We start from the raw sequence: 19,786 nt of genomic DNA, 5'->3' as shown, positions 1-19,786 counted from the left end.
TGCAAAGTAAAGTAGGAAATATCACTTTTGCCCTACAAATTCACAAAGAGATAAAAAATAATATTCGACATTAGCAAGGGTATTTCATAGCATGCATCTTCCTGTACTGGTAAGGGGACTATAATCAGTACAACCTTTCTAAAGGTGTATTTCATTTCTATTCACAGAGATAGGACCTGGAATGGATTATACTGAATAATCAGGTTAGGGTTTGGATAAACTGGAGGGCACCAGTCTGTTTTATAACTGACAACCAGAAGATTAGGCACTAACACTTGGACCGTTTACATGCACCTCTGATCCCTAAAAGGATGATGTCTGTATGGAGCATATACCTATGTAATATTTCACTCAAATTTTTCTCATAGAGAAGCTTTCTATTAAACTCAAAATAATCTGCTGCAAATCTGAGCAAGGGTGTATTTGCCAACTTTTACTAAAAAACTTTAAACTGCCCTTATCCATTAACCCAGCAATTCCATCAGAATTTATCCTAAGGACATAATAAAGATTTCCATAAAAGGATGTTTATCACAGACATTTAAAAACAAGCTGGTTTAGCCCTGGCTGGTGTAGCTCAGTGGATTGAGCGCGAGCCTGCGAACCACATGATTGCGGTTCGATTCCCAGTCAGGGCACATGCCTGGGTTGCAGGCCAGTTCCCAGCAGGGGACTCACGAGAGGCAACCATACATTGATATTTCTCTCCTTCTCTCCTTCCCTTCCCCTCTAAAGATAAATAAATGAATTTAGAAAAAAAGAAAATAAAAAAAACAAGCTGGTTTAAGAAAAATGGATTCATGGATATAGCTATGTATTTATATTTATAGATATATATTTTATTTATTTATTCATAAGATGGAAAACTATGCAGCCCATTAAGTGATGTTTCAGGGGAATATTCCTTTTCACAGAAGGATGTCCAGATAAAGACTGTTCCCTGAAAAAAAATGCAAGGCACAAAAAGAGCCTGTATAATAGTAACAAGTGGGTAACAGTCATTTCTGGATGACTGAATGAAGCATTTTTCATCAGTTTTGCTTATCTGCCTTTTTCTGTTTCTTCTATAATGAACATATATTACTTAGATTAACGCAATAAAAGACATTTTAAAATTCAAGGGTGGTTTCTCACTAAATGGCAGCAAAACTTTTCACAATTCATATTCTAGTGAGTTATTTTTCAGCCTCCAAACTACGAGTTTAAAGCTTTTTGATGTTGGTAAAGGGAAGAAGGCTGGAGGCTTTTTTGTTCACTTTCCAGGATACAAGCTACTGGTGCTGAGAGAGCTTTGAATGTCAAAGTGAAAGGCCCAAACGGTAGATTTCCCTTCATTATGAAGTCCGTCACCCCCCAAAACAGACTTGGGGGAAGCACCCTGCATTTCTCCAATGTGAGCACTGTATGCAACCCCTTCTTTAAAAAGCTTAGTAGGTAATAAATGCACATTTTTAAAGGAAAAAACATAGGGAAAACCTACTAAAAGGTTAACCTGCCTCTCATCCCTGTCCCCAAACACTAAATTTCTGTGCCAGAAGCAACCACTGTTACTCATTTCCTTCTGCAAACATTCTGAGGGTATATAAGCAGGCATGTCTGCATCCATCTTGCTTTCTTTTTACACAAATAGTAGCACACTGTATACACCATTCTGCACATTCCTTTTTTCACTTGACAACAGAACTTGGAAATCACTCCAAATGAATATCTATAGACCTGCTTCATTCTCCCCCAGCACACAGCTATCACACAGTTTAATGAACTGGTATTCTCTTCACGGACACTTGAGTTACCCTGAATCCTCTGCTATCATTGGTGACTATATAAAAAAAAGATTCCAGATAACAAACCAAACATACCCTTGTATACAGCTCTAAATGTGTTTGCAGCAGAAATTCCAAGACATGGAGTTAATAGATTAAGGGAAATATACATTTTCAATTTTGACAGATATTTTGCCAAAAAACCCCTAAAGACAATGTATGTGAAGGCCCATTTCTCTATACTCTAACACAAAAGGCAAATGACCAAACTCTGATCTTTCCTATTCTGACAGGCATTTAGTTATTTTAATGTATACTTTAAAAAAGATTTTATTTATTTTTTAGACAGAGAAGAAGGGAGGGAGAAAGAGAGGGAGAGAAACATCAATGTGTAGTTGCCCCTTGTGTGCCCTGCACCAGGGAACCTGGCCCGCAACTCAGGCATGTGCCCTGACTGGGAATTGAACTGGTGACCCTTTGGTCGGCATTCAATCCACTGAGCCACACCAGCCAGTGCCTTAATGTGTACTTCTCTTGTGAATATTACTCTCACTACAAGTGAGGCTCAACCATATGTCTTTCCTTTGTTGAGAATGGCCTAGTCACTGCAGACCCTGTTCAAGAACAAAAAAATTCTGGGGAGAATTTTGGTTAATACTTCTGTGGGCCCTTCTTTTGAAGCAATAAAATTTTACTTATGAAAATGACTTTCGATTGGAACACTCACTGCAAAAGAATCCTGTGCTTATAACTTATAGAAATTTTAAAGATAATCTCAAAATTAAAACATTGAAATTGTAAAAATTTTCAATGTCCTCCGACCACTCCACACTCCTCCCACAAACTTCTCTTTCTCTAATTTGAGAAAGACTAGTTGTGCCGGACACTTTCAGGCAGAAGTTTCCTGTTAGAGAATGACCCAAGCCCTATTTTACCAACTATTTTAATCTTTCCACTTCTTGCCACATCACTCCTTTGTAACAGAGCTTGTGAACTCTGGCTTGCATTTTACTAATTTCTGTTTTGTATCTTGGTTATTCTTCCCCACTTAGCAAACCTCTCTGGTTAGGTTAAGCTGAAGAAAACCTTTTCCAACAAGCTTTTGATCACAAAATCCACCCACAACGTCTGTGTTCCACACACTCTCGCACTGAACAAATACCAATATGAGTATGTACGTGTGCCAATACATGTGTCTGAGCGTTAGTGTGAAGGTTATCTATTTGTGTTAGTTGTGCATATATTCAATCTTCACATTTAAACTCTTGAGATTCTTGAGGTTTTTTCATTTATATCCCATGTTATCAAACAAAACCTGCCTGATGGTCCAAGGAGCCAGAGTTACTGTAGATACCATGCTGTGCTACCACTGTGCTCTCTAAAGCTTCGTTTGCCTCGGACCAAATAAACTTTCATTGCTTCTGCTGGCTCAATTTAACTTTTACTAAATGCACTAACTTATTAGGAAAAGTAAGCTTTACTTGTCTTTTTTGGAAATCATGTTTGCCTATACATACAAATATAGAACTTATGCAGACTGCAATCAGAATTCCCCTGTCTCAGGTCGCAGCCAAAGCCTGGGCTCCAAACCTGGACTGTCTGGGTTTGAATCTGGCCCAAACTCCTTACTTGTTACGCATCTAGGGAAAATTGCTTATTGTCCCTGACAACATTTTTTAAACCCATAAAATGGGGATAGTAATAATTCCAAACTGACAGGACTTCTACAAAGATAAATTGAGATAATCCAGGTAAAGAATTTAATATGGTGCCTATGCCAAAGTAAGAACTAGCTTTTAAACAAAGTTTCATACAATTTCTTTTTTTCCCAACAATTTTATTTATTTATTTTTAGAGAGGGGAAGGGAGGAAGAAAGTGAGGGAGAGAAACATCAATGTGTGGTTGCATCTCATGCTCCCCTTACTAGGGACCTGACCCGCAACCCAGGCACATGCCCTGACTGGGAATTGAACCGGCAACACCTTGGTTTGCTGGCTGGCACTCAATCCACACCAACCACAGCAATTTCATACAATTTCTTTTTTAAAGCTAGGTTAACTTTCTCCCTTCATTTCATACAAATATCTTTCCTACCCACATGACCACTAGGGTTTAAACCAAATTATCACCCACAATTCAATGTCAACTTAAGGCAGCAATTTTCAATGGGTGTGCTGCAAGAATTTTTAAAACATGCAATACCTGACTATTTAGTCAGGGTCACTGACATCTTTTCCCTTACAGTGTCAACTAAAAAAATGACAACATCCAATGCAACAATAGCTGTCTAGTGTGACTGAATCAAAATTATACCTATTTTTGTCAGATCAGCAAAAATGTAATGTAGTTTTTGGTGTGCCACGGAATTTTGGTAATTAGTTTGTGTGCCATGAAATGAAAAGGTTGAGAATCACTGACTTAAGGTAACACATTACACAGACAAGAATTTATAACACAAATTATTTTATGCATGCATATATCAGAACTTACCTCTTAATACCCAAATGGCACCATCTAGGCTTCCACTTTTTAGAAAAATTTCTACTGCAACATTCACAATTTGACATCGTGGTGCTAACTTCTCAGGCCCTGTAAGTCCTTTTAAACTTGTGAAATGTATTTTTAATTCATACAGTTTATCTAAGACCTTCCTTCCCTAGAGTAAAAACAAAGAGCAGTAATTGAGAATCAATCATGTTGAGTAATACAGAGAGATACAAAGTCACACTGATAATGACAGAGAAACCAACTACCCAATTGAATCATCATTCTAGAAGGAAAGTTCTCAAACTGCTCCAAGAGGAGCAAGCAGGGCTTTGCCTCAGGTTACCCGCCCACACCACCAGGCCCCCTCTCAGCAGTTTCTCCTTCCACATGTTTTATAGATTGTGCTTCCCCTAAAGATTCCATTTGGCAGAAGGATTTCAGGCTTTGGTGTGGAAAACTATTGGTTATAAGTTCTTGCACTTTTTCTGTTGATTACCCTGAGATCCAGGAAGGAGAGAAAGTGAAAATAAAGATAATTTAGGTAAAGAATGATAGTGAAAAAAGGGTAAAACTGTTAGATGAAAACTGTTTCTTTGATTCAACAGATTATTTCATGTGCTTTACATAAAGACTGTCTCTAGTCTGGACATCAGAAATTGGAAATATATTATTATTTTACATCAAAGGTCAGCAAACTTTTTCTATCAACATTCAGATAGTAAACACGTTAGGCTTTGCAGGTCACATTTGGTCAGTTGTACATTCTTTTTTGGTTGTTGTTTTTAATTTCTAACTGTTTAAGAATATAAGAAACACTCTTAGCTCTTGAGATATACAAAAACAGACTGTGGGCAAGACTTGGTCCTAGTTTGCAGACCTTTGTTTTATATCACATTTTATAGTAGTTTGAGTTCGATGTATATAAATAGTGCATTTTCAAGAGTTCCTTTAGTTTAATTGCAATGGCTTTATGTTAAAAAAAGGAATAGGTTTCATTAAAAATACCAAGATAAAATATTCATTCTAAATAAGACGGTAAATTTTTTTTATTTTCACCTGAGGACATTTTTTCCCATTGCGTTCAGAGACTGAGGAAGGGAGAGAAAAACATCTGATGTGAGAGAGAAGCACTGACTGGTTGCCTCCTGTACCCACTGGATGGGGACTGCATGTGCCTGGGGGGAGGGGAGACTGAGGATCAAACCTGCAATCTAGGTATGTGCTTTGGCTGCACAAAATTGAGCCCACAACCTTTAGGTCATGGGCAATGCTCCAACCAACTGAGCCACACCAGCCAGGATGATAGAGAAAATTTTTAGTTAAAATACAAACACAAATTCACCAGCCTCTTAAGAAATAATAACAACATAATAAAATTAAAATATACTCTAAAATTTGAGCAAATTCAACCTGTGTTTTTTTAATTAAATCTTTTAAAAAAGATTTTATTTATTTATCTTTAGAGAGGAAGGGAAGAAGAGAAGGAGAGAAATATCAATGTATGGTTGCCTCTTGTGAGTTCCCTGCTGGGAACTGGCCGGCAACCCAGGCATGTGCCCTGACTGGGAATCGAACTGCGATCATGTGGTTCACAGACCCGTGCTCACTCCACTGAGCTACGCCAGCCAGGGCTTCAACCTGTGTTTTTAAAAGGGTCTTCCTGTTAGGTAGTTTTTAATTTCTCAAACATTAAATATCCAAGGTATTAATGCTATGACCAACCTCAGGCTAGATTGTAGGGCCAGGGACAAGGTGCCTCCTGCCCATTCCAGACCTACCACCCAAAAAGTGCTAAACTGCTTGGAGACTTTAGAGACCAAGGACCTTTTGTATAATAATTTTGTTGTTTTTGATTTTAAAAAGTTCATGACTTTTTTATGTGTATGAGTGACCATGTACTTAAATGTGACTGAATTCATTCAATTTTGAAATAATGCTTTATAAGAAAGTAACAGAAGATACATATTAACAGTTGATTCAATAGTGGCTACACTCTCAACTGCTCCACTTTCTATATTATTCCAGCACTTCCTATTTTGGATTTTCCTGTCCTCTACTTTACTAAATCTATAACCCCACCCGCCACCTCTCAGGGAAATCTAAAGAACGATAGTATAACACGGTCTGGAATCACTAGACCACCTGTACAGTGAGCTAAACCTCAAAGGTAGACATCAAGACACATGGTATGTAGTATCCCGGAGCATTCTAGGAAGTAGTGATTTTTTAAAGGGGTTCTATTAATTGTGAGTATCCTGGCTTCATTTTTAAAAAGGTGTCTTGAACTCCTGCAAAATCACAAGGCTACTGATTGATAGTCAGGAGTCAGTGAAATAAATTCTGAATTGAAAGTTGCTTCGAATAAATATGACATTTAGCACAGCTTCCTAGACTGAAACTCTTCCTAGTAGCCAGTCTGATGCCACTTCCTTTCCACATCTGCCTAATACACCACCTAATAATTCACTTACTAATCTGGGACTCATTTCGTCACTTGTGATGATTATTAGCAAATTCCTAACTTAACATATTCTGTCCAAAAATGCAACACTAACACTTTCTATAGCAAGCCCAAAGGAAAACGTAATGACGTACCTTGGACCACTGCAACAGCCTGTGGTAGAAGTACATAGCACTGATCCCGATCCTTCCCAGCAAAGTTTTATCTACTTCACTGTTCTGTGGGTCTCTGCTAACTGGAACACAAAGCAGGCATATGGAAGAAAGTGAAATGGTCACATAAAACGATGAAAAGGCAAGGTAATATGGAATTATTGATATGCCATAGACACCAGGTATCGGCAAACTACAGCCCACAGGCCTGTTTTTAGATATAACCTGTGAACTACAATTTAAACATTTTTTTAAAGGGTTGTTTGAAAAGAAAACAAAACTTTGTGACACAGAATATATGTGATGTTTGCGAAGCCTAAAATATCTAGTTCTTTACAGAAAAAGTTAGCTGACTCCCAATAAAGAATAGAGCAGTGAAGAGCTCTTATCAAAAAAAGAAGTCTCAAAAATGCACCAAGTTTAGCGACCTGTAATAGTGAAGATTATGACAACTTTAATGGCTGAAAAATTCAAGTATTTTGGTATAGTTTGCTAGCAATAGTTTTACCAATCTGAATAAAAAGAAAAATAAGAACATGAAACATTTGATATTAAAATACCAATATCTGACCTCATATCATTAGTCTAACTTAATAAATAAATGGAAAAATTTAAAAACAGAAGAAGTATCTGCAACCTGTAACATTAACTTATTCTCAACATGGAGAATATTAAGAGCTTCACATTCCTGTTAAGAGCATTACATCACCCTAACACATAAGACTCAGACCAAAACAGTGTCACTTTACCTGTTTCAGCAAACTCACAAAATGGAACACCTGGTCTCTCTTCTTTATAGTCTTTTGTTAGTGTTTCAGCAATACAAGTACAAAATCTCTGGAAATCTGCAAATTTTTCACAGCCCATCTTTACCTTAAGGTATAAATTTCCCAATTTGGTCCAGTCACTTTTTTCTTTATAATGCTATCAGAATTATTAAAAAAAACAGAAAGAAGAAAGCAAGCTGTCATTTATGCAAACCCATTATGGAGCAGGCATACACGGTCATTAGATACACAGGAATTAATATGACATAATCTCTGCAAAGCTTAGGAACTTACTAACAAGTGTTACATCAGTAACATGCTATTGTGCAGTTTGGTTTTCTGACTATTGCAGAGCAGTGAGTTCTAGATGGCAATATACATTTATTTTATCTAGTTCCTAATGTGCTTATGATGTTACCCCCAAACCTGAACTAGATAGTGGAGATAGACTTATGGAATTTCTTCTACAGAAGGGGTTACAAAGTAAATTTCAGTAAACTTACTATTATTTTCTATTATAAACTAAACAATAGTTTTTCATGCCAACCAACCAAAAATTGTTTAAAGAATATAAATACTAATTAAGATTAGATCAACAAGTATTATGTGAGTATAAAAATGATCTTAAGTTAAAATGTAAAATCATCCTAAAAGTCCTGTATTTCTTACACTCTAAATGCTGGGCGAGTGCATGCTGACCTTGGCTTTCCCTATCACTTCACGTACCACAGCCATTGGTGCTTCATGACAACTAAGTCAAGTTTCTTATGCACTGAGTTGAGTGAGTCTGCCCAGCGACAAAAAGTAACGTTAACATAAGTTAATTTTGAAACTAACCAATTATTTCCAGAATTATTTTTAGGACAGTCAACAATTCTAGAAATTATGTTTGTAGTTCAAAGTATTAAAAAAAATTAGCTCTGGCTAGTGTGGCTCAGTGGATTGGGCGCCAGCTGGCCTGTGAACCAAAGGGTTGCTGATTCGATTCCCAGTCAAGCAAGGCACATGCCTGGGTTGAAGGCCAGGTCCCCAGTAGGGGGCGTGTGAGAGGCAACCACACATTGATGTTTCTCTCCCTCTCTCCCTCCTCTCCCCTCTATCTAAAATAAATAAATAAAATCTTTAAAAAAATTAAACTTCTTTTCCTTGATGATTTCTTCTCTGTGTAATAGCCACATTTTTAAAACTTTTCCTAAGATGGATGTATTATTCAAAGTTTCTAAGCAAAGATGCCAGCAATTTGAAAAATAAGTGCCATACCTCTACTTCATTCAAGGCTGAGTCTAAATCACAGGTCCAGTTCTTTTTAAATTGTCTGATTTGTAACCTTTAACAATAGGAAAGTGTTCATTAATTGAGTACCTGTAAAGTCATTATTGCTCCTAATTCATTTCTTTTACAGTTTATACCCAAGAGACTGGAGGGAAAAGAATGCATTAATATACTATAAAAATTCTTTAGAGCTAAAAAAAGATAAACTTCTTAAGTACCTACCTCACATTATTTCCTCCCCAAACCATAGGCAACAAGGAGGAAAAAAAGCAAATTACACACAAAACTGCAGCTTCAAATAATTGTGAATAAAAAGAGAAAAATACTAAATCGCAGCACTTGATCTCTAGTCCCCACTCCACCCTCACTGCTCCAACAAGCAAAGTCAGACCAAAACAAAAACGCAGCAATAAAAAAAGTCCATGGGGAAGAACAAAAAGGGAAACTACTGGAAGGATCTAACAAAAAACCACTACAAAACTAAGTCCACACTAGCCCTGGCTGGTGTAGCTCAGTGGATTGAGCACGGGCCTGTGAACTACACAATCGCGGTTCGATTCCCAGTCAGGGCACATGCCTGGGTTGCAGGCCAGTTTCCAGCAGGGGACTCATGAGAAGCAACCATACATTGATATTTCTCTCCTTCTCTCCTTCCCTTCCCCTCTAAGGATAAATAAATAAAATCTTTAATAATTAAAAAAAACTAAGTTCACACTAAGTTTGAAAATGCTAAAAAGAATAAAAGTTTCTGGGTAGGAAGAGTGCAGACTACACAGAAGGAACTAAAAAGTTTGTATGATTTAAAAAAGGCAATCTGACATGCAAAGCTTGTGGGAGAGAATAAAAGACAAAAATGAAACAGATAAGCACCATTTGGCAATTGAAAAGAGGAAAAGAAGGAAGAAGGGAAAGAAGAGGGTGTAACAGCTAACTACGGGGTCAGTTTTGGTAATTAGTTCCAATGTTCTACAAATTATAACAAGTCATTAAAAAGGAAGAACCACTTCTTAATTCCTTTTGTAAAACAAGTATAACATTTATATCCAAACTAGATAGAGACAGGACAAACTGTAGAACAATATTACTCATAATGGTGATGCAAAAATATTGATAAAATATTAACAAACAGATTGGTTTTGTAAAATGTAAGAGTTATGGGGATGGATAATGGTGATAGTTGCAAAAACAATGTGAATGTATTTAATACCGCTGAACTGTACCCTTAAAAATGGTTAAGATGGCTTTACCAACAGTGTATCAGACGTTATGAGCCAATGCAATTAGACAAATCATTTAAAGACTAATCATGAAGAGAACATGATGAAAGGATACAGGAACCAAGCCAAGGAATTCCAAAGGTCAAATCTAGAACGATTTGAGGAGCAAAATGATTAATAGTAGTACTAAAATTATATATAATCCATAGAATAAAACATTATAAATACCTATGAGTTCATACTGATATAGATAACTGAATAAGTAAATAAATGTAGGGCAAGGGATGACTCTTCTTTACTGATGAATTCCAACTAATAAATATTCAAGAAATGGGGAAGATAAAGAATCACCACTGGGCAAATACCAGAGTATTTGGTATTTGCAGGAAGGATCCACTGATGAACAGTGAAGTTAATGCATGAAGGAGTGACGAGAGGCAGGACATTGGGTAATGCTAAAGTCTCTTCCTTGAAATGCTTATTAACTACAAAGGGACAAACAGGAACTGTACAGTACAGAGACTGGCAGCTAACATTTTTAACTAAGTGCTCAAGATAAACTTAACCAGCAAAAAGAGACAATGATACCACGTACTCCTACTATGATGGACTGAGATCTGTAGTTAACAGACTTGTATCAAAGTGAACTTCCTGGTTTTAATAAGTGCACTATTATTATGGTCTATGTTAACATGAAAGGAAGCTAGATGAAGGGTACATGGGAAGTCTCTATACTAATTTTTGCAACATTTCTGTAAATCAAAAATTATTTCAAAATAAAATTTTAAGCCATTAAGTGTATATTAACAAATTTTATAGATTATAGACACACCTATATTCTCACTGATGTCCTCAATATAAATGTTAGAATTTTTTGTAGCAGCCTTATCTCCTGAGAATGAAAGCTCTTCAAATGAACTATAAACCATTTAATCAAAAACTATAATAAAAATCAAAGTATGAGTGTTTATTAAATCTAATTTCCCTAGCCCAGAAGAGGGTATTTAGTTCAAAGTGTGTCAGGGAAATTCAAATATAAAATAATAAAACTATTTTTTTCTTTTGCCTTGAGGCTGGGTCCACATCCCCAACCATAATCCATACCCTTTAATTAACTACCATTATTTCCTACTCTCGCCTTCATCAATAGGTCACCAATGTTACTACCTCTGAAAAAATACTAAACAATTGTTTTGAATCAGGAGCATAGAAAGGGGCAGAGCATATAAGGATACATTTTCAAAATTAGGGGCTGTAAAAAAACCCGTAAAAATATTTGTGTGACTGTGTCACTGAAAATTTAAAAACAAAGGCTCATTTGTTCTGGAGTCTTCCTATCCCAAGACAGACCACCTTTTCCCCATTATCGCACAAAGGGCGGAGTTGGGTAGCGGTCCTGGGCACAAGGGCACTGCTGTTCTGCTTGAACTGGGATGCATACACTTCCCTTGTGCCAGCTGCCACTGTATCTGGTAGGGGACCAAGGCCTGCCAGCCATCTGAGCTCTCTGCCACAGCTGTCTATGGCTCAGGGGAAGAATAAAATAATTTGGAGACTTTTCTCTACGTATGTGTAGTTTAATAAAATTCTTTGTCAAACCAGGCTTTCCTTTTACTCAACACAGATACAGTATGGCACTACTCCTACAATTATCATAGTTTTTTTGAAGGCCTTTGGAGGCCCTGTAAGTTGAATAGGAAAACTAAGCAGTGAGAGAAAAAATAGAAGGAGAGGAATTAAAATAATTTTTAGCTAGCATGACAAGAGAGTGAGAGAGAAAAAAGAATTAAAGTAATTTATACACATATAAGAGAATGTAGGCCCTGGCTGGCATAGCTCAGTGGATTGAGCGCGAGCCTGCGAACCAGATGATCGCGGTTCGATTCCCAGTCAGGGCACATGCCTGGGTTGCAGGCCGGTTCCTTGCAGGCTAACTACCAGCAGGGGACGCACAAAAGGCAACCATACATTGCTGTTTCTCTCCCTTGCTCCTTCCCCTCTAAAAATAAATAAGTAAATAAAATCTTTAAAAAAAAAAGAAAAAAAAAAGAGAATGTGTTAAAAGGAATTAAGCTGTGAACCAGAGGATATGAGACATTCCTTTTACATTTGATGGGCACTGAGATGAAATTGGATACTGAGGAAGATACGGCGAGGCTGGCCAGGAGGGCTGGCTAGAGGCCAGCCTGACGGACGACAATGTAACTAAGACACAGCTGAGAGATGGAGAAGGGCTTACAGTGGGTAACCAGAGGTCTGGACATGTGAACAGTGATAAGTGCTTTGCCCTCATCCTTTATCAATCCCCACCAATATATATATATATATATAATATATATATATTATATATATAATATATATTAGCCTTAATTTTATATAATATATATATTTATATATCTAATATATATATATATTAGCCTTAATTTTAATAACTGTTCTTACCTGGGTTTCATTTTTAGAACTGCAGTTATTTCTTGTTTGGAAGCCTGAACTTGGTACAAAAGCTTAACAATATAATTAAAGTGTTCTGGGTCAAGCACCATCCCAGCTTTAACAAGCTGCAGAAGAGAAAACACATTTTTTCTTTAGCCTTAACAGTAATCATTCTCATAAAAATGAGAGTATGAAAATATGAAAGAGTTGAAAACCAGTACGTGTGAAACAACTCAGAGACTGATGGAAGTGAAACAGACAAGTAGAATTAAAATTCCTTAAAAAATTAAGCCATATTTTCTTTAAATATTTGAGAACTACAATAAGACACCCTACTTCAAGAATTTAAAGTAAAAATGAAAATAATAATTTGAATACAAGACTTGAATATTCTTCCTGTTCTCCAAGCTGCCTCAACAATTCTGTCACGTCACCTCCTGTTCGGCACCCGTTCTGTGCAGCACTGACGTACAGCTCGTCCTGAGCGGGGACTTCCTGAGAAGCACACAGCTCAGGTCTACAACGAGCACAGGTCATCAGTACTCTCTGACTCAAAGCGTTTTCCAGGCAAGTAATTCTGTCAAGTGTGCGCATGCGGAACTAGAGGTGTTCACTGAAATACCTCTTTGGCTGCTAGAGTAGTTCCATCGCTGCTTCCTAAAGATACTGAGGGGTTTACCTGCTATTAGGGTTATTCTGAAATGGGTGGCTGGGTAGTATTGAATAACAGGAAGTATTCGACAAAAGTAAAAACTTTACGTTTTAGAGAGCCATAATTTTTTTTGTTTGTGCCAAATATAAAATTAATTCCTAGCCACCATTTTCTATTAACTTTCTTTGTTTTGGTCGAGATTTTCTATTCATATATTTATTCATGTATTTTTGTTAGAAATGACCTCAAATCTTTTTAAGAGGAAAATTTTTTCTAATTATCCTTAAAGTGTAGATATGAGGATAGTTCATGAATCAGAAAGAAGCCATCTGGGGTGCTTGGAACTATTTATTTAAGGGAAAGGCCTGTCAGTCAGTGGAGCCAGTTTATAAACTCTATTTCAGGAGAAAACAAACATTCCAGAAAATAGGATTCTCTGGTATCAAGAATGTGAATAAAAGGTAGTTTAAGAGTGGAAATGATTATTTTCTTAAAAATCATTTCTTTCTAAATCATTATTTTCATTTCATTGATTATTCACTATGAGAGACTAAAAGAGATAAAATAAAATCATACCTTGCAAAGGATATCAATTAAAGCAGGTACAGCATTCCTTAATTTCATAGTTGCCACATACTCAAATATTTCTAGTAATATTTTCACAGTAGGCTGGATAAAGCAAAAAAATCACACTCATTTTCATGTCTTCTTTCAGTGCACTTGAGGTGTACTGCTGAAAACACAAGTGTCCTCTAGGAAGTACTCAACAAACATGGAAATTTAACGGCTAAATTATACAAACTAGAACTACAAATGAGGCATTAACTTAAAATATTGACAATGATATATTTTCGGGTTACTTACCAGCATTTTAACCATTATGCTGAGGTTCACTACCTGAAACACTTCTTTCAATAAACAATGCTTGAGTAAGGAATTCAGAAGGTCATTCAGCACTTGTAAATCAAAGTGTATACCAGGAGGAAACATTCGGTAGTAGTCCATAAATATGTTTACTGAAAGTGAAAAAGTATATATTAAAGACATTTACTAGTTTTAAAATATTTGTCTTTTCTAAATTGGATAATTTTTCTCTATTTAAAGACTGAGTAGTGGAAATTAATTTTCTTAAGGGTACATTTGTATCAGAAATATCTGATGACAATAATTTAAAGCCAAAGTTAATGACAATGACATTTGAAGTCAACCAGGCATGTTAGGAACTAGAGGGGAAGCTAACTCAGGTGCTCTTCACAACAAGTAGGTCCCAATTGCCTCCTAGATCATGGTCTCAGTATGAACTCCCAGGAGAGTTCCCTTCAGGCAGTGGCCTAGTCATGTGTGAGAGACTGTATAATTTGGGGATGGATGCAGACTATTTTGACATACATCCATTCTTGTTGTTTTAACCCCACCAACATAAGTATATGTATATATGTTTTATATATAAACTTTTACTGCCTAGGGTCCTATTGTTTCACCATGCAAGTAAATGAACTCTCTCAACTTTTACCTGTACTTATCCCTCATTTCTGAAGGACAGTTTTGCTAGATACAGCGTTCTTTGATATTTTCTTTTAGCATTTTGAACACTGACCTACTGTCTCCTGGCCTCCAAAGTTTCTGTTGAGAAGCCTGCTTATAATCTTATTAAGGAGCTCTTAAATGTGAAGATTTGCTTGTTTTTTAAGAGTTTTTGCCTCTTAGTTGGTTTTAGTGAGTTTGATTATAAAGTATCTCGGTGTGGGTTTCTTTGAGTTCATCCGTCTTACTTAGAGTTTGTTAAGTTTGTTGGATATTTATATTCATGACTTTCATCAAATTTGGGACATTTTCAGCAGCTATTTATTCATATATTGTCTCCACCCTTGTCTCTTTCTTTTCTCCTTCTGGAACTCTCACAATATGTATATTGGTCTGTTTAATGGTGTCCCACAGATCCCTTAAGCTGAGATCACTTTTCTTCAATGTTTCTTCTTTCTGTTCTCCAGACTAGGTCATTTCCATTGTCTTATCTTCCTGTTCACTGATTCTTTTGTCTGCTCAAATCCACCTTCAAATCTAATGATTTTTTCATTTCAATTATTGCACATTTCAGATCTAGAATTTTCTTGGTTTCTTTTTGGGGTTTTAAAATCTTTTGTTGCTATTTCCATTTGGTTCATACATTGTTTTCTTGACTCTCCATGTCTTCCTTAGTTCTTTAAGCTTCTTTAAGACAGTTGTTTTATCTAATATATCTGTTACCAGATTTTTTACAGAGAAAATGCCTGTTGACTCAGGTTTTCCTTTGAATACGCCACCCCTTTTCTGTTTCTTTGTATCCCTTGTGACTTTTTGTTGAAGTGGGCATTTGAATTTACTGTTCTGGTAACAATAGTGCTCAGATTTTTTTCCCTTCCTCAGGGTTTGCTGGGGCTTTTTTGTTATTGTTTTTGAAATTGAAAAAAATTTTCATCATTATTATAGGCTGTCTCTGTGGGAGAATCTGCCTGAAATGTAAACTTAATGTTTTCTCAGGTCTTTTCTGAGCTTCTCCCTGGGCATGTGTGATCACTTTAAAATTTTCCCCATATATTCAATTTTTTTGAATGTCCTCATCTTTAACGTCTGGTGCCCAAAGGTAAAAAAAGAGAAAAATGAAGAGGAAAGAAAAAAGGTACTAGTTCTTTATTTTATTTTTTATTTTTTTAAAATATATTTTATTGATTATACCATTACAGTTGTTCTATTTCCCCCCCTTCATTCCCCTCCATCCACACACTCCCTTCCCCACTATTCTTCCCCACTTAGTTTATAACCACGTGTCTCAATTTCTTTAGGTTCTATATTTCCCCCACTATTCTCACCCTCCCCCTATCTATTTTCTACCTACCATCTATGCTATTTTCTGTGCCTTCTCCCCGTTTCTCCTCCTCCCACCCCCGTTTCTAACCCTCCATGTGTTCTTCATTTCTATGGTTCCACTCCTGATCTAGCTGTCCTCTTGGTTTGCTTTTGTTTTAGGTGTGGTTGTTAATAACTGTGTGTTTGCTGTCCTTTCACTGTTCATATTTTTCATCTTCTTTTTCTTATATAAGTCCCTTTAGCATTTCATATAATAAGGGCTTGGTGATGATGAACTCCTTGAACTTGACCTTATCTGAGAAGCACTTTATCTGTCCTTCCATTCTAAATGAAAGTTTTGCTGGATAAAGCAATCTTGGCTGTAGGTCTTTGGATTTCATGACTTGGAATACTTCTTTCCAGCCCCTTCTTGCCTGTAAGGTCTCTTTTGAGAAATCCGCTGACAGTCTGATGGGTACTCCTTTGTAGGTGACTGTCCCCTTATCCCTTGCTGCTTCTAGGATTCTCTCCTTCATTTTAGTCTTGGCTAATGTAATTATGATGTGCCTTGGTGTGTTCCTTCTTGGGTCCAACTTCTTTGGCACTCTCTGAGCTTCCTGGATTTCCTGGAAGTCTATTTCCTTTGCCAGACTGGGGAAGTTCTCCTTTATTATTTGTTCAAATACGTTTTCCACTCGTGGCTGTTTCCTTTCCCCTTCTGATAGCCCTATAATTCAGATGTTGGAATGTTTAAAGATGTCCTGGAGGTTCCTAAGCCTCTCCTCATTTTTTTGAATTCTCATTTCTTCATTCCTTTCTGGTTGGATGTTTTGTTCTTCCTTCCGGTCCATTCCATTGATTTGAGTCCCAGTTTCTTTTCCATCGCTATTGGTTTCCTGGACATCTCCCTTCATTTCAATTAGTTTAGCCTTCATATGTTCCTCCAATTTGTGACTGTACTCCACCAATTCTGTGAGCATCCTGATAAATAGTGTCTTAAATTGGGCTTCTGAGAGCCTGGCAATCTGTTGGTCGCTTAGAGTTATTGGCTCTGGGACTTTGAGTTCTTCTTGTGCCATCTTTTGGGCTGTTTGTGCCTGTTAAGTAGCCAGATCGGAGCCCTAGGTTTTCACCAGAGCAGGGCAACTCAGTCCCTGGGTTGTGACGTTGTATGTGGGGGCAGGGTCAAAGAGGGACAATGGCTTCCCTCTGCCGCCTGCTGCCGTGACCCCCACCAGCACCGCAGCCACTACTGTCACCAGGCCCACGCGCCTCGCTCCACGGCACTCGAGTGTGCCACCGCTGTCAGCCCTCCACCACTGGGTTCGCCCCCTGGGGCCTGCGTGGTCCATCTCACTGCAATCGAATGTGCGACCTTGGTCAGTCTGTTTCACACCCCGACTAGTTCTGGGCTGCCTGCGCTCCTAGGTCTGTCCTGCCCGACCCAGCTCCGCTGCTGGCTCCACCTCTTACCGTCCTCGTTGAACGGTTCGTAGCTGTAAGACTTCCGTATAATTCCGTTTTCTGGTCTCTGGGTGTGTGTTAGTTCTCCAAAACTTTTGTCGTGTCCAAACTTGGTTGTGGGAGAAGGCACAGTGTTTCCACCTATGCCTCCATCTTGGCGGAAGTCCCCAGTACTAGTTCTTTAAATCCTCTGGAAGTCACTTTAGTAAGTGGGGGAGGCATTTGGTTTTCACACTTAAAAATACTAAACTACTTTCAAACTATAAGACACAGTAGCACTTTGTTTGAAACATATTAATTAATTTATAGTAATCATTCCATTGTCTCATACCTGCACGTTGTACCAAACACAGCTCACTGATACTTATATATTTCTTAAACACATCCATGCAAATCTGCAAAAATGGCAAAAAATGTAAAAATTACCTTTTTATTTTTCATAAAAATTACACAAATTTAAATCCAATCTTTATGCTTATGCCAATTTTCTAAAGTGAACTTAAAATGGAATAAAAAAGCTTATATTAATTTGAAATGTATACTAATTTTATTACAAAAGCCCTAACTAGAGAAGTTCTGTCAAAGAAAGAGTCAAGGAAACAGAATCAAAATTACAAGCAATTGAAGAAGGGAGGAAAATCCTTGAACATTATAATAAAATCACCTTATTTAGGTCATTTAAAAAATAACCATTTTTTGACTCAAGTATAAACACACTTACCAGTGGGTTAGAACAGAGCACCCAGAAGTAGACCTATTCATATATAATCGCCTGAATTGTGACATGGTGATGCTTCGGGGGAAAAATGGACTTTTTAGTATTGATGTTAGGTATTCTGGGATCCACATGGGAAAAAATATGTCTCTTGACCTCTCATCACAAATAAAAATCACTTCTGAATGGCTTAGAGTAAATGTAAAATATAAAACAATAAAACTTTTATATGAAAAAGAAACATCCTGATGATCTTGGCAAAGATTTCTTCAATAGGATGGGAAAAGTTAACATCATAAAAGAAAAACTGACAAAATTGGGCAAAAAATTTAAGAAATTCTGCTTATCAAACATACCTTTAGGAGAGAGAAAATGCAACCTTTAAAATAGTAACAGGTATCTGCAATATATTGTACACATCCAACAAAGAACTTGTATCCAGAATATGTAAGGAATTCTTAAAAGGGATAAGAAAAAGACAATCCCATAGAATAGAGACAAAATATTTAGAATTTCCAAAAAGGAGATATCCACATGTCCAATAAAAATTTTTTAACTCTTTATTTTTTCATCCTCACCCAATGACATTTTTTTCATTGTTTTTAGAGAGACAGGAAGAGAGGAAGAGAAATATCAATGCAAGAGAGAAGCACTGATTGGTTGCCTCTAGTCCACGCCCTCACCGGAGATCAAACATGCCCAGACCGGGACTGAACCCACAACACTTTGGTTCCAGAATGATGCTCCAACCATCTGAACCACTCTCCAGGGCCAATAAAGATTTTGAAAGTTGCTCAGCTTCGTGGATCATCAGGGAAGGTATCACTTACCACCCATCAGAAAGGCTAAAATTAAAAGGTGGGTAATACCAAGAGCTGAGGAGGACGTGAAGTAACCAGAACTCTCAGATACTGCTAGTGAGAGTATAATCTGGTAAAGCACTCTAGAAATGTGTTGCATTGTCTACTAGAGTTGAATCTATGCAGACCCTACAACGCAGCAATTCCAGTTTTAGGTATAGCCCATCATAATGTGCACATATGTTCACCAAAAGACACGACACTGACAGTATTACTATTGTAATTACGAAATTTAGAAACTGCCCAAATGCCCATCAAACGTATATTTACCAACAGACATATTTGATACACTCACATAATGGAACTTCAATATTATGTAGCAGTGAGCAAGAAAAGTCCACAATTAAGTTAAAAAAAAGATGAATCTCAAAAATACCAAGGCAAAGAAATCAGATACAGCAGAATGCAGGTTGTATGATTTCATTTATATAAGGCACGAAATCAGGCAAAGCTCCTCTATTAGGGGTCAATGAAAATCTAAATTAAGCCCTGGCTGGTGTAGCTCAGTGGACTGAGCACGGCCTGTGAACCACACGATCGCTTCGTGTGGTTCAATTCCCAGTCAGGGCACATGCCTGGGTTGCAGGCCAGTTCCCAGCAGGGGACTCACGAGAGGCAACCATACATTGATGTTTCTCTCCCTCTCTCCTTTCCTTCCTCTCTAAATATAAATAAATAAATCTTTAAAAAAATCTAAATCAAAACATATGATTAGA

At 37.1% G+C, this 19,786-nt stretch overlaps 1 protein-coding gene across 1 annotated transcript in view; it reads right to left on the bottom strand.

Moving 5' to 3' along the window:
• TOPAZ1 (testis and ovary specific TOPAZ 1) overlaps positions 1-19,786 on the bottom strand; it is a 55,944-nt gene that overhangs the window by 12,577 nt on the left and 23,581 nt on the right. Inside the window, exons 9-16 of the mRNA XM_037030502.1 lie at positions 17,827-17,890; positions 14,070-14,221; positions 13,782-13,874; positions 12,563-12,678; positions 8,892-8,958; positions 7,614-7,788; positions 6,847-6,947; positions 4,255-4,420 (exon numbers count right to left, since the gene is read on the bottom strand). Of these exons, the coding sequence (XP_036886397.1) occupies positions 4,255-4,420; positions 6,847-6,947; positions 7,614-7,788; positions 8,892-8,958; positions 12,563-12,678; positions 13,782-13,874; positions 14,070-14,221; positions 17,827-17,890 (934 nt within the window). The remainder of the gene's footprint in view (positions 1-4,254; positions 4,421-6,846; positions 6,948-7,613; positions 7,789-8,891; positions 8,959-12,562; positions 12,679-13,781; positions 13,875-14,069; positions 14,222-17,826; positions 17,891-19,786) is intronic.

Source organism: Sturnira hondurensis, unplaced genomic scaffold (assembly GCF_014824575.4).
Source record: "Sturnira hondurensis isolate 20B ecotype Veracruz unplaced genomic scaffold, ASM1482457v3 Scaffold0020787, whole genome shotgun sequence".
NCBI lineage: Eukaryota > Metazoa > Chordata > Mammalia > Chiroptera > Phyllostomidae > Sturnira > Sturnira hondurensis.
The sequence above is the reverse complement of the archived record's forward strand: the minus strand, read 5'-3'. Positions and strand labels throughout refer to the sequence as shown.